At 51.6% G+C, this 13,258-nt stretch overlaps 1 protein-coding gene across 1 annotated transcript in view; it reads right to left on the reverse strand.

The window, feature by feature from the left end:
* ADAMTS17 (ADAM metallopeptidase with thrombospondin type 1 motif 17) overlaps positions 1-8,037 on the reverse strand; it is a 154,653-nt gene extending 146,616 nt beyond the window's left edge. The window contains exons 1-2 of the mRNA XM_041418728.1: positions 7,968-8,037; positions 7,017-7,354 (exon numbers count right to left, since the gene is read on the reverse strand). Coding sequence (XP_041274662.1) covers positions 7,017-7,354; positions 7,968-8,037 — 408 coding nt within the window. The remainder of the gene's footprint in view (positions 1-7,016; positions 7,355-7,967) is intronic.
* Between the last annotated feature and the right edge of the window lie 5,221 nt (positions 8,038-13,258).

Here is a 13,258-nt window from a genome sequence, read left to right on the forward strand (position 1 = left end):
GAGCTCTGGTGACTTGTTCTTCCAGCCTCCTTTACGATGCTCTCCACTACTTCCCCTCCTTGTTCCAATCTTCCAGCTGGGAGGTAGCCCCAGCCCCCTTTTTTAATATAGGTTTTAATTATTTAGAAGAAGGGTTGTAAATCTGGTGCCATGGTACTAAAAGCCACACCAGAGCTCCTGACAGACTGCCAACCATCTCAGCTGGTGCCAAAAGTATGCAAGAAGAAGTCAGTTTCATCACCACCCGACATTATCCCAATTTTCTGGCATCAAGAGTGAAAATAATTTAAACCATTGGAGAAGACTTATGTTTCACATTTGCTGTGGAATTGTGAAACCTATGGAGAGAAAGAGCCATGAGTGTTCACCCTGGAAAACGTTGGGAAGCATCTCAAGCTCAATCTGACAAGACAAATAGAGTTTCAAGCAGGAAGGGTTTGCAGGATCAGGCCTGTAAAGCATCCCTAGGGAGCTAAAAATGTTAAAAATTCCCCCAGACTTGCCAGCTGGGTTCTGAAGGGTCCCCAGTCCTGATGGCCCAAAGGAGATCTTTTGGACCCTGTAACTTGAGTAGTCTGGTCATTATTTTGTTTTTTCCATAAGAAATGCATTCCTCATTTGCATCCTTCAAATCCTGCAGATCCTGCCCTGTGCTAATCCCAGCATGAGAGACCAAACATCAGCCCTGGACAAAGGCTCTGTGCTCTTGTTCTCTTGTCTGAGTTGAGGAACTGCAGAAGGCTTTTGAAGGATTTTGAAGATAAGGAAGTAAAACAGAAGACCACGTAACCCTTGGAGCTACTTTTCCCACATCTCAGGAAATCATTCCAATTAAGTGAAATGCTTTGGATCTGCCAATTCCCATTTGCCTGGGGAAATGCATATCAAAAGTTGGGATACTCCCTCCCATCTTTCTCCCCCTGTGGGAGTCCAGGACCTGCTGCTGTGCCAGATCCTGGGATAGCTGAATTTTGGGAAAAGCAGCTGCTGCCCAACCTGGAGGACCTGAGACACAAGAACCCAAAAACTCAGAGGAGTGCAGGAGCTCACCATCATCTGCATTAATTTTACAGTTGGTATGGCTAGCCCATGCAGCTGACAGAGCCCTGCAGCTCTGCTACCAGGAAAGGCTGGAATGATTTCAGCCTCCAAAGGCAGGCAAACTGACAAGCTGATTAAAACAAACAATAATCCACACTTCCCACTACAGCCCCACTCACCACTGTGCCCAACAGTGGCAAGATCTTCCACATTAATAATATTTCACATCCTTATTCTAGAAGTCAGCTCAACATTGCTCACCACCAGAACATTCCCATGCGCTCTTATCCAGGGTTTCACACACACAGGGGTCACTCAAGCAACCTGCTCACTCTGTCATCTGCTCTTGTACTACTCCTCTGCTACAAATCATCTTCCAGTGGAGCTTTTCTTGGGCTAAATGACAGCAGGGAAAGGAGGAAGGTCCTCACAGAGTGTCACAGGGATGACAGTGCTAGCACAGCCTTTGTGTGGCCCCATCCTGCCTCCTTGGCTTCACTGCTCTGTCCCTGTGCCCTGGTAGTGCTGCTGGAGCTACTGCAGCTCCAGGGCTTGCTCAGAACAGGGATCCAAATTCTCAGTGCTCCCTGCACATGGTTCTGGACCTTCCCACATGTTAGTACTCTCCAACAGTTACACTGTTTTTCCAGCCCTTTTTATTTTCACATCTTTGAAGGAGATCTGTGAAATGCTGAATCTTTAACAGATTTTTCTCTTGCTCCTAAGTGTTCATTAGTTACATACATAGAACACGCTGAAAAGAGAACAGATTTAAACATCTGACAAATTCCATCCCCTTCTCAATTTCTCAACTGTTACGCTGTAAATCGTTGTTTAACCATTTCCTCAAAGTTAAAAGGAAGTTAATGTTTAAAGTGAAGAACAAAACAACCCACAAATACAGTTTAATAAATTTCATGTGGGTTTTAGTCCCACCCTTATTAACCATGTTTCAGCTTTGCTTGGTTATTATTTAAAAGTGCAATTCAAGCAAATTGAAGAGAAGAGCTTTAAATTAAGTCTTGTTCCAGAGTCATTTCAGGTTTACACTCAATTCTGAGAGCAGACCATGCCCAGGAATATCTGCTCTGGCCTCCAACTCTCCAAGGAAACCCCAACATCTTCTCCCTCTTGTCCACCGTGGAATAGGAAAGAAAATCCCAGCACAAGGAAACCCAGCACAGGAATTTTAAGATGTTTAACTTCTCAGCTTATGGCCCAGCTATGGATGAATGCCAGACAGCTCCTCTCCCAGACAGGAGAGTTCAGTGGAGCTGAAGGTTTCCTCAGGGGAAATTGTATCATCTTTAATCCCCACACGCCTGCTCTGCCCTGCTTCCCACAGCAGCAGAGGCTCCTGAGTCACCTGAAGGGCAGCACCGCCCTGGTGCACACAGAAAACACTTCCCTGGCCAGGGATGGAGCTCCCTGAGCTGCAGCACCTGCTTTGAACCAGGCACCAGCTCCCTCTGCAGTGAAACTGGCAATTCACTAACCTAAGGTACCTATGGCACAGGATCAGCCATCAGGGAAGTGCTCATCTTCATCACTCACCCGCCCCAGACACCCAGACTGGCCTAACCCTGCCAGACTGTGGCCTCTTCTGCATCCTTGTTCCTCTTCTTCCCAAGGACAGAGCAGATTTACTGTTCTACCAGGAGTCCTTGGAGTTACTGCTCATTCCCTGGAGGCTGCAGTCCAACCTGCCCAGCTCTGCCCTTCCAGACAGGATCCAAACCCACACCAGGACACCCAGGTCCTGCAAGGCACTTACACCCACCTGGAAATCAGGGGGACTTCAGAGACCTCAGAGGAAGAAGTCCAGATGGATGCTCTTATCAACTTGTCTACATCTACACCTTCACAAAGTTTATGGATGGTCCCAAGTAAACAGGACAGACCTGAATGAAGAGCCACCATTCAGAAATATTTTAACAGGCTGGAAGATGAGATGCAGAAAGTTTAATGAAGGCAAATGTACACAAATCTTGGAAGAAAAGAAGCCCTTTTCTTCTCTGAGTAGATTGTATGAGACATTACTACAAAATATTTAGGTTTTTCCAACATCCAGTGTGCATCTCTTAAGGTGTAGTTTCAATTAGTCTATTCCATCCTACAATGAGAAAAATCACTGTTCTCACTCCATGAGCCCTTGCAATGAGCATCATCCATTTCCACCAATCCAGTCTGCACAAGGAAGTTCAAAGGAGACAAAACTGGAGTGTGAAAATGTTACATGAACTAGCCTGAACAGGAGGGAGGCACAAACTCTTCTCTTACTTCAACTGAGAAAGTTAAGCCACCTTATTTAGAGACAAGACAAAGAGCAATCCTGAACCCAAGATCAAAGACTCTGGATTTTAAAATGGAAGAGAAGTTATTTAGAATCAAACCTCTGCCTCTAAATGCATCCCAGTGATTGTCACCTTTTGGTTCCTGAACAGTTTTCAACAGTTTTCTTCCATTTCTATTTATAATGCTTATTTTGACATGGACTCATGACCCTCTTAAAACTGTAACTGTTTCCAAAATGTAGGTACAAGTATGAAAAGCCTGCACCTGCTCTAAGGGGCTGATGCTGCAGTCCAGCACTTCAGCACATGACAGTGACTAAACTGTGGCCTTACAAAGCTGGAACTTTCCAAAAAACAAAGTTCCTGTACTGGCTGCTGTCTTCTAGTGATGGTCCTGGGGGCTGCAGAGCTGCCTGTGAGTGCCCAGCAGCAGGGATGGGCAGTGCAGCCCTGAGCTGTGGCCAGAATCCAAGTGCTGGCACAGCTGCACTCCCCAGAGGCCGGTGCTGCCAAGGGGAAGGCAGCAGCACTTTCCAGGAACCCTGTGCCTCTGCTAGGCTGAATTCCCAGCTTGTCACGAGGAACAGGAGGGCTGGAGCATCCTCACACCAGGCACTTCAGCTGTAGCTCAATGGTGAGAGCTTGGGTAGAGCAGTTTTTGCCTCACTCTGACCTCACAGAGCTCTGAGAGCACGGCCACCCTTCCCAAAGGATCTGCAGCAGCCACACATGCTTACCAGCAGCATCTGCCAGCAGAGCTTAAAAACCAGACCCCAACCTTCAGATGCCACACTGGGAATCTGATACCATCACCAGGAAGCAATTGCTCAGTCTGGCTGCAGCTCAGTTTTCGTGCCACTGTGTCAGGGACTTTGTTTTTACTAGAACTCCACTTGCCCTGATCATTTTATATCACTTTTGGTATGATTTATGGCATGGCTGAGAATATGATTACAGCAAGGCCTGAGCCAGCTGGAGATCAGGACACAGCATTACTGCCCACTCTACTTCTTAGCAACCAGCTTTTCTGAAGGAGATGTCCTGATCACCCAGCTAGAGTCCAATGAGCACTCCCCTGCTGGAATTTTCAGGAACCCTCCCCACTGCAGCACTAGAACTGCTCACAAGACAAATGCCAGGACAAACAGGCTGCAAGGTTTCCACTACCCAGGTCTTTCCTCTAGCCCAGCAGGTCTGGCTCATGTCCCACCTGTGAAGCTGCTGCTGAGGGCAAAGCCTTATTCTTCCTGCAGCAAACAGGGCTCAAGGAAGCAATGGGAAAATAATTTTTTTTTTTAAGTGATGGTCTTAGTATTTTAAATTGCCAGACTAGAAGGCAAAAAATTTTGGGCTCTAGAGTCACCTGCTCTCAGGTCATCTCATGGCAGATTAAAGACTTCCTAGACAATTTGGGGCAAACTTTTGATTCCTCTGATCCCAGAAAACATCTTACCACTACATTAGACAGCTTTCACTACAGGTATGCTGGTTTACTGTGGCCACTGCAGAAGTCTGTGTAAACACTGAAAACAGCCTAAAATATGAGGTGTTTCATGTTTAAAGACAGACTTAAGAACCCAAAATGGTCTACTCAGCTAAAATAAGAAGGTTCATCTACATGGTGGTATGGATTATTTCAATGAAACCATTTCAATAATTAATGAGGTTCATCTTAAGTTTAGCTTCATCCATCTTAAGTTCAGGCTAATCCTCAAGACACTGGTTTTCTGTTCTCTAGTTTTAAGCTCACAAGGGTCTTTTAACTTTAACTCACTCAAATGCTCCATGCACCTGCTTTTAGCCCTTTCCCATTCCTGGTGATTATCTGAAGGAAGAGGATGAATTCCTTCTTCCTCTTCAGATTCCTCTAATAGGAAAGGAGAATCCCAACATGCAGAAACACCCCTCTCTCAACACATCTGCCCACAGCATTCTCAGCACTGCCAGGACCAGGTGCACAGGCAAAGGCAAGCAGAGCTTTACCAACACTGTCACTAACACAAGGGGCTTTGGCACAAACCAGCAGCTTTCACACTGATCCCAGGTTGATCCAGCCCAGTTATGTCAATTTAGCCCCTGCTTAGAATTGCCATGATCCAAACAGGTACTGCAATATTGCTGTTCACTTTTGCTGAGTAGTGAGCAAATACTAACTAGTCTTGTCTCTTTTTCAGCTTTCCTACTGGGAATTTTGCCAAGCTTTTTCACCCCCTCCTCCATTCCCTGATCTCAGGCAGTTAATACTGTGCCTATAACTACATTCCTCTTTTTCTAAAGGTTCCTCCTCTGTTTGTTTGTGCTTTCCAGCTTTGGAAGCCCAGCAAGATTAACAAAACACGCCTGGTGGCAAAAGCGCAGAGCTATTCGTGATTTAAGGCTTGAACTAGAGATATTAGTTTTAAGCTGCCCTCGGTGGAACTCAGCTCATTTCCAGTGCCACTCAGACCTCAGCATCTCTGTTTGCTGGGGTTGTTTTAATCCTGAGGCACAGCGCCCTCAAATGGCTCCGGAACGAAGGCTGGAGCCCCGAGGGCAGAGCATGAACTGGTTCTCACTACGGTTTAAGGATAAATCTCCATCATCAGGTCTGTTCTGACAGGCACACCTCCCAGGACCATCTGCTGGGAATCACTGCCTAATGCCCCGCTGACTTCCTGAAGTACTTTAAAAGTTATCAACAATAATTGCAAACTACTCCATGTCTTAAGAATTTCATTCTCCATCACCGAGAAACTTTCTGTCGCACAGAAGATCACCTGCTCCTACCGGGATGCTCAGAGGAGAGCCTGGCCCTGCAGAACCACCTGAAACCACAGCCTCAGGCAGAGAAATCCGGACACTTGTGGTGGGACAAGCCCCGCTGAGTGGGATGTTCCTGTGACCGTGCTGGGGCACTGGCTGCTCCCTGACCACAGCTCCCAGAGAACACACCAACACTGACGGCAGGGTGGGAAGAGCCAGCAGCAGAGCTGCCACAGGATCAGGCCAGGATGGCACCAAATCACCCCAGCAGGACACAGCCACCTGCCCCATGTCTGGGGACAGTGACACAAGATGTTCCCTCCACCAGGACGCTCCTCCACAGCACCCCTGGGTTCTGCTGCCCACCCACAATGGAACCGCAGAGCCTGAGGCCCCTCAGGGATGGCTGAGGCGGCTCCACAGGGGGAGCCAGGGTGGGCAGGACACCCACCATGGGACAGCGGCGGTGCTCAGCAGCGCCCGGGAGCTGAGGGGACAGGAGGGTCACCTCGCTGAGGGCAGGTGAAGCGCACGCATCCCACCTCATCGGGCTGGCCCTCAGGAGGGGAGCGGGGTGGGATGGCAGTACCAGCCCTCAGGAGGGGAGCGGACCGGGAAGCCCTGAGGAGGGGAGCGGGGTGGGATGGCAGCACCAGCCCTCAGGAGGGGAGCGGGCCGGGATGGCAGCACCAGCCCTCAGGAGGGGAGCGGGGTGGGATGGCAGTACCAGCCCTCAGGAGGGGAGCGGGGTGGGATGGCAGAACCAGCCCTCAGGAGGGGAGTGGGGTGGGATGGCAGCACCAGCCCTTAGGAGGGAAGCGGACCGGGAAGCCCTGAGGAGGGGAGCAGGGTGGGATGGCAGTACCAGCCCTCAGGAGGGGAGCGGGGTGGGATGGCAGTACCAGCCCTCAGGAGGGGAGCGGGGTGGGATGGCAGTACCAGCCCGGCGCAGGTGCTGAGGGAGGCGAAGGAGTCGCTGCGGTTCAGCGCGTGTCCCGAGTAGAAGCAGAGCCGCTCCCGCGGGGGCCGCCGCGCCTCCCCGCGCCGCCGCTCCACCGCGAAGCCCCGGGCCAGGAAGCGCAGGTCGCGGCGGAGGTGCAGGTACAGCTCGGCGCCGGCGGCGGGCAGGCGGAGCAGCACAGCCTCCTCCTCCTCCTCCTGCTCCGCCGCTGCCCGCCGGCGCCGGGGGCCGCCGCGATCCCCTCCGGGCGGCAGCAGGTGGATCTTCTCCAGCGGCACTCGCTCCGGGATCACCACTTCCAGCTCCGCTCCGCCAGCTGCAGGCGAGAAGGAGAGAGGCTCAGGCGCTCGCACCCCGGAGCCGCGGCCCGACGGGGCGGCCGGGGGCTGCGGCACCCCCCGCTCCCCGGGACAGCCCCGCGCTCGGGTTTCAGCGCAGACAGCCCCGCGCTGGAAACCCTGAACGGGCTGCGCAGACAATGGAGCCAGCGGAGCACGGCGATTTATTTCTCTCTATACACACATATATTAGAGACAGAAGCGTGCATGGAAGAGAGGAATAGAGCAAACGCTAAAGCTACTTGTATCACGATACATATATATATATATATATATATATATATAGCTCAGACACAAGCATCGCATTTCACCAACCCCAATAAAAATCTGCAGGGAGAAGGGGAAAAGCAGAGCGAGCCGCAGCAGCAGCCAAGGACAGTCAGCAGCTTTCCACATGGAACGCTACAGCAGCAGCGGGAGGACAGGAAAAGAAAATACAAAAGCCTGCAGCAATTCATCCCGCGGCCCGGGACTGCGGCCACGCAGAGGATGCGGTGCGTGCCCTGCGCTCCGCGCCCGCACGCTGCCGTCCGGGACCGGACCCTGTCAGTGCCGCCGGGAAAGGGGAGCCGGGGCGGCAGGGAGCGCTACCTGTGCCGGCGTCCAATCCGCAGAGCAGCAGGCAGGGCACGACGAGGGGCAGGAGGCAGCCGTCAAACATGGTAGTGCGGCGGCGGAGCCGAGCGCGCAGCGCAGCGACGGGACCGGGGCCCGAGTGCGCCCTGCCCGCCCTCGGCACCGGGGATCGCCGCGGCGCGCGCCCGGCCACGCCCCCTGCCGCGGTTCCGCGCACCCATTGGCGGCGGCGGCCGCCAGGACACGCCCCCCCGCTCCCCCATTGGCTGCGCGCCGGCGGAGCCGCGCGGGGGGAACGCACGTGGGCACGGGCGGCCGGTAGGAGGCGCCCTCTCCTGCCCCGGTCCGGGCCGTGAGGGAGCCGCGGGCCGCTCCGGGACCCGGTGTCGGCTCGGGACCCGCCGAGCCACCGGGAACATCCCTGCTAGGTCAGGGGGTCTGACGGGCGACATCCTGTCACTGGGCAGCCCCGTCGTGTTTCCTTCCTCTCCCTTTCCTCATCGCTAATTGGATTTAGACATGGTTACAGCAGCTCACTTGAGAAAGTCACCCATTCCTTTCCCAGCGCCAACCGCAGGTGCCAGGGCTTGGAAGACCAGGAAAAAAAATAGGCTGGTGATATCATAGAATGGGTTAGGTTGGAAGGCACCACAGAGGGATATCTGCTCAAGCAGGGTCATCCACACCACAGTATATGGACACACACAGATTTTGGGCAATGATCCCACATACTCACTTATTGTGCGGATGAAAATAAGAAACAAGTGCATAAAGCTTAAGAGATATAAAAAATGCATTTTTGCTACCAATTCCCATTTTCACCGAGGTCCTGCAGCCGCTGGAGTTCCTTCCCACCTGGTTGGGCCACATCCTGCGTGTCCTCAGCTGTGCAGGGACCAGGAGAACTAGTTTGACAGGGGCTGTCGAAAGCAGTAGAGTGATTTCCAAGAGCAGAAAGGTTTCCACTGTGTTTGGTGAGCTTTGGATGGGATCCTGTGCTCCTGGCATGGTTGAGTCATGGAAAGCAGTCAAAACCCAACCTGTTAGCAGCTTTAAATTGTGGTGGCCCAGCAGAGCAGTGTCCTAGAGTTTAAACTTCTGCAAAAATCTGCAACTGTGCTCCTGAAATTGTAGAAGAATTCAAAGGAAGACCCATAAAAGAGTGTGAATGGCTCTGGCAGATCTCCCCGCAGCACTTCCACGAGAATTGGAGAATTGTCCACAGCCATACTGACAGCAGGAATGGCTCTGAGTTGCAAACAAGTGGAATTAGGTTCGGATGCTCATCCCAGGGAGGGCAGGCACTGGTGGAGTGCTGAGAAAAGGGTGTTTGGAGCTGGGAACAGGACTGGTGAGAGACATGAGCACGTTAACACCATTCTCTTTCTTCCAGGCATTGAACAGGCAGCAAGAGCCACATTTTCTCAGCGAGCTGCTCCCGTACAAGGAGAGAGACTGTTTGAGAGTCAGAATCTTGGAGGTGCCTCCAGCTCTTCACCCTGCTGGCTGTGCTTTTCAGGCACCAAGGGACACCCTATGGCACACCATGGGCTGGTATAGCACCTCAGAAAGCCCTGCCCTGCACAGGGCCTCTGCAGCACCTCACGGACCAAAAGCATGTGTGGGACATGCTTGCTGTGGCCTCAGGAATGTCCCTCATCCCTCCAGTGGGGTGGTACTTGGAGGATGTTACCTCTGGTCAGCAGCAAGAGCAAAACTGGGGACCTGCAAGCAGCTCCCAGCAGGCAAAATCAGACTAAGCCAAGACCCATGGCTCAAACTCTTTATTAACATGAGATCAGATGAGTTTTAATAGCTCTGTGTTTCCCACTCTCTCTTTCAGGGCTCACTCTGCTCCTAATAAGAATTTACCAAAGCAAAGGGACTGGCCTGGACCCATTCAAGTGACACAAAATCTCAGTTTGGGGCTGCCTTGCTCTGTATCAATAGTGTAACATAACATGGAAAACAAAACCTCAGAGCCTGAATTTCCCTCCTGACCTGCTGTGAACCAAAGATTTCAGTGCCTCCCTCCAAGGCCAGGGCCCCGGCTGGCACAGAGCTCCCCCACAGCTCCTCCACCCGTGGCAATCCTCTGCTCCTGAGAACCACGAGGCAATTTGATTTGTGAGCTGCCAAACCTGGCCTGAGCCCTCAACAGCCACGTTTAAACCCAGACCACCAGCTGACTTCATTTGCTGAGGGACTGGAGCTGGTGCCTCGAAAGGGTTTGACGAGGGGGCTTAGATTTGTTTAACTTTTTAGTAGATCCTTTCTCCCACCTTCCAAAGTCCTCTGCCAGAAAAATAATAACAATACAGAGAAAGAATAAATTTAATAGTGTGGGGGAAGAGAGGCACCAATAAAGAGAAGTCGGTAACTTACTGCATGGAAGGACTTGCTCAGTGGCTGGGCTGGCTGGCACAGACTACATTGGAGTAGGGATAATCCCAGTGGAGCATCCCAGACTTCCAGAACATTTGGACAGGAGCCCAAGAGGCTGCAAACCCCAGGACAGGGGCAACTTCCCAGGCAGGCCTCAGTATTGCCAAAGGCTGGAGCCAGGAGCGAGGGACAAGCCCCACAGTGATACCCAAACAACAAAAGAGGAATCTGTCTTAGGAGCAGCACTGGTGTGTTTCTTCAATCCAAATCCCAAAGTTCCAGAGAGACACATTAATTGAACACCACAGACTTTTCAGAAATGCCTTGAAATTGTTTCTGATAAGGATAAGGTGTGTGTGGCAGGAGGGGGCTGTGGTCCTGTTGTGGTGGTTGCACTGCTCCCCTGCTCCCAGCCCGTGGGGAGGGGGATTTCTCCTCTCACCATCACAGAGGTGGATTTGGCCCTGCAGTTCCTAGGAAACAAGCCCTCTCCTCCTCTAAAACTGTTTGGGTTTGGGATTTCTCCCCATCACAGAGGTGGATTTGGCCCTGCAGTTCCTAGGAAACAAGCCCTCTCCCCCTCTGAAACTGTTTGGGTTTGGGTTTTTTTTTTTTTTCCAATTTTAAATGTACGTCGAGGAAGCCAAGTTTCATGGCCATTATTGCAGAGTTAATAACCCTTTGGAGACTGCAGACATGTGTTATATCCATCTTCCCGAGCAGTCACTTGGCTCGCCACTGGAAAATGCCAGCATGGGAAGGTTAACTTGGCCACTGCTCAGCCTTCTCCCTTCTCCAAACCCTTCCTGTCCTGGTCCTCTCCCCGACTTCACAGGTGCTGCTCTCCTGCCGGGACACTCCGATGCTTTTCCTGCTCTCCCCGCAGCTCCTCCCCTCTCTGCAGCCTTTGGGAATTGGGAATTTCCTCCCCTCCGGGCGCTGCAGAGCTTGGCCAGGCTGCTTGGGCATAAACCTGGCAGGTGCTGCTGTTACCTGTGCATATGACCCCCCAAAGAAGCCAGAGACAGTTTAGTGACAAGCAGGGACCAACAAAAGCTCCTTTGTAACTTCAAATCATCAGCCAAATAAACACAAGTAGTTTCTGAGGTGCCAACAGTGGTTTCCTTACAGACTGGCTTTACACACTGAGCCAGAGGTTCAATTAAAGCTCTTCTCTGGTGGAAGGTGTTTCAGGCTGTGCTGCTTCATGTTGGACTCACTTCTTACAGGTGGTCTCAACCATCTTTAAGGTCTTTTTAGCCTAAATGATTCTAAGTGGAGCCACCAGTACTGTTCATGCAGCCCTCAGCAGAGGCACTTAGGAGGTCTCTCCTTGCAGCAGCCTGAATTCTCCCAAGCCTGCAAGAGAAAATCTCCCTCTGGGACACCTCTCTCAAGTCTGGCTCAAAATGGACAGTCTGTTCATTAGCTCCTGGGAACAGCAGAGCAGAAAGAAAAGTGACAGTGACTCTGGAGGTGTCCAGAGACAGAGCTGAGCCACCAGCACCTGTGTCCTCAGGGGAGCACACAGTCTGCTCCAATTCAGCTAAGACCATGGGAGGAGAGCTGCCCTTGTCTTTCTCCTGGCATGGGAGGAGAGCTGCCCTTGTCTTTCTCCTGGCAGGGGACTTTATCCACAGGCTGACAGAGGGTCCCTTTTGTCACAGGGAGTTTGCTTTGGCTGAGCTGTGTCTGTCTCACAGTAATTGCATCACATGAGGTTTTCCCTGAAGATCTTCCCTGCAAACACTTCCTCCCTGCCTATCTCCAGGGGACCCCCAGCTTCACCCAACTGCAATAGGGAACAATACCCTGTTCCACAGAATACTGAGAAATAAGAAAAAAATATTCCTGTTTGATAGGGGCTGAGGAATGGACTCCTGAAATTCCAGGTTGCTTCACATCTGGCTCCATTCCCACCTTGGTGCTATGGCTGTCTGTGAAAAATCTTTCAGGGTAACTTAGGTGAAGATTTGCAGGGATCAGTTTGCAACAGTGTCAGGACCAGAAAATAACTGCACACAGGCCACAGTGGGTGGGAAAAGTCAGGAATATACAAGAACACACTCCCAGCTGAGCAACACAACTGCAGGGTGCTGGGAGAATCCACTCCCTCAGGGCAGGCAGCACTCTGTGTAGAGAAATCAGGATTGAAAATGCTCCACCATCTCCAGGCAGGCCGTGCTGGGATTTTCAGACAGACAGGACTGGTGCAGGTCAGGTGGGGATCGGGAGGCCGTGCACGGCAGGGTCAGCCACGCGTCACTCCCCAGGCATGCGGGGACAAATGGACAAAGCAAAGAGCTGCCATTGTTTGACCCTAAAGTTCAGCCAGGCTTTTTATGAAGTCCAGTGTTGCCACCTCTGATGATGTTATCAGGAACCTGGGAATAGCTGGCATTTTCTTTTGTTATGATTTATGGTTTGTTTGGGTTTTTCCTCTCCGGACCTTGGCTCCTGCAATCGTGGGATTGATTTCTCATTTAACTCCATGTTTGACCCCCTGACAGGCTAGGAAAGTGAGCTGGGAGAAGCCTAGAGGGTTTTTGCTCCGGAGCAAAAGAAAAAGTTCCCAGCCATGGGATTGTTTAAGATAATCCTTTCTCAAAAATGATGCTATTGATTCTTTTTGTGTGTGTGTGGAGGCAGAAGCTCTGAATGCTTGGAGCTGAGAGTGGCAAAGCCCTTCATGCAGGTGCCACCTCCTTGGCACTAGCAATATCCCACATCTGGTGTTTCCCATCTCCTCTCAATCATCTCCCTTTGTGTCCAACACCTGCCTTGGATGAGGATCACCCCCCAAACTGAATATTTCATATACAGCTTCTCCTTCTCTGCATGTTCCTTGCAGCAGGACACAAGGAGCCAGAGGGGGAGATTTGTAAGCCAAGAAGGTGGAAGCTGGAAGAGGTGATGCCAAG

The sequence above is a fragment of the Onychostruthus taczanowskii genome, unplaced genomic scaffold (assembly GCF_017590055.1).
Source record: "Onychostruthus taczanowskii isolate IOZ18803 unplaced genomic scaffold, ASM1759005v1 scaffold6, whole genome shotgun sequence".
In the NCBI taxonomy this organism is placed as follows: domain Eukaryota; kingdom Metazoa; phylum Chordata; class Aves; order Passeriformes; family Passeridae; genus Onychostruthus; species Onychostruthus taczanowskii.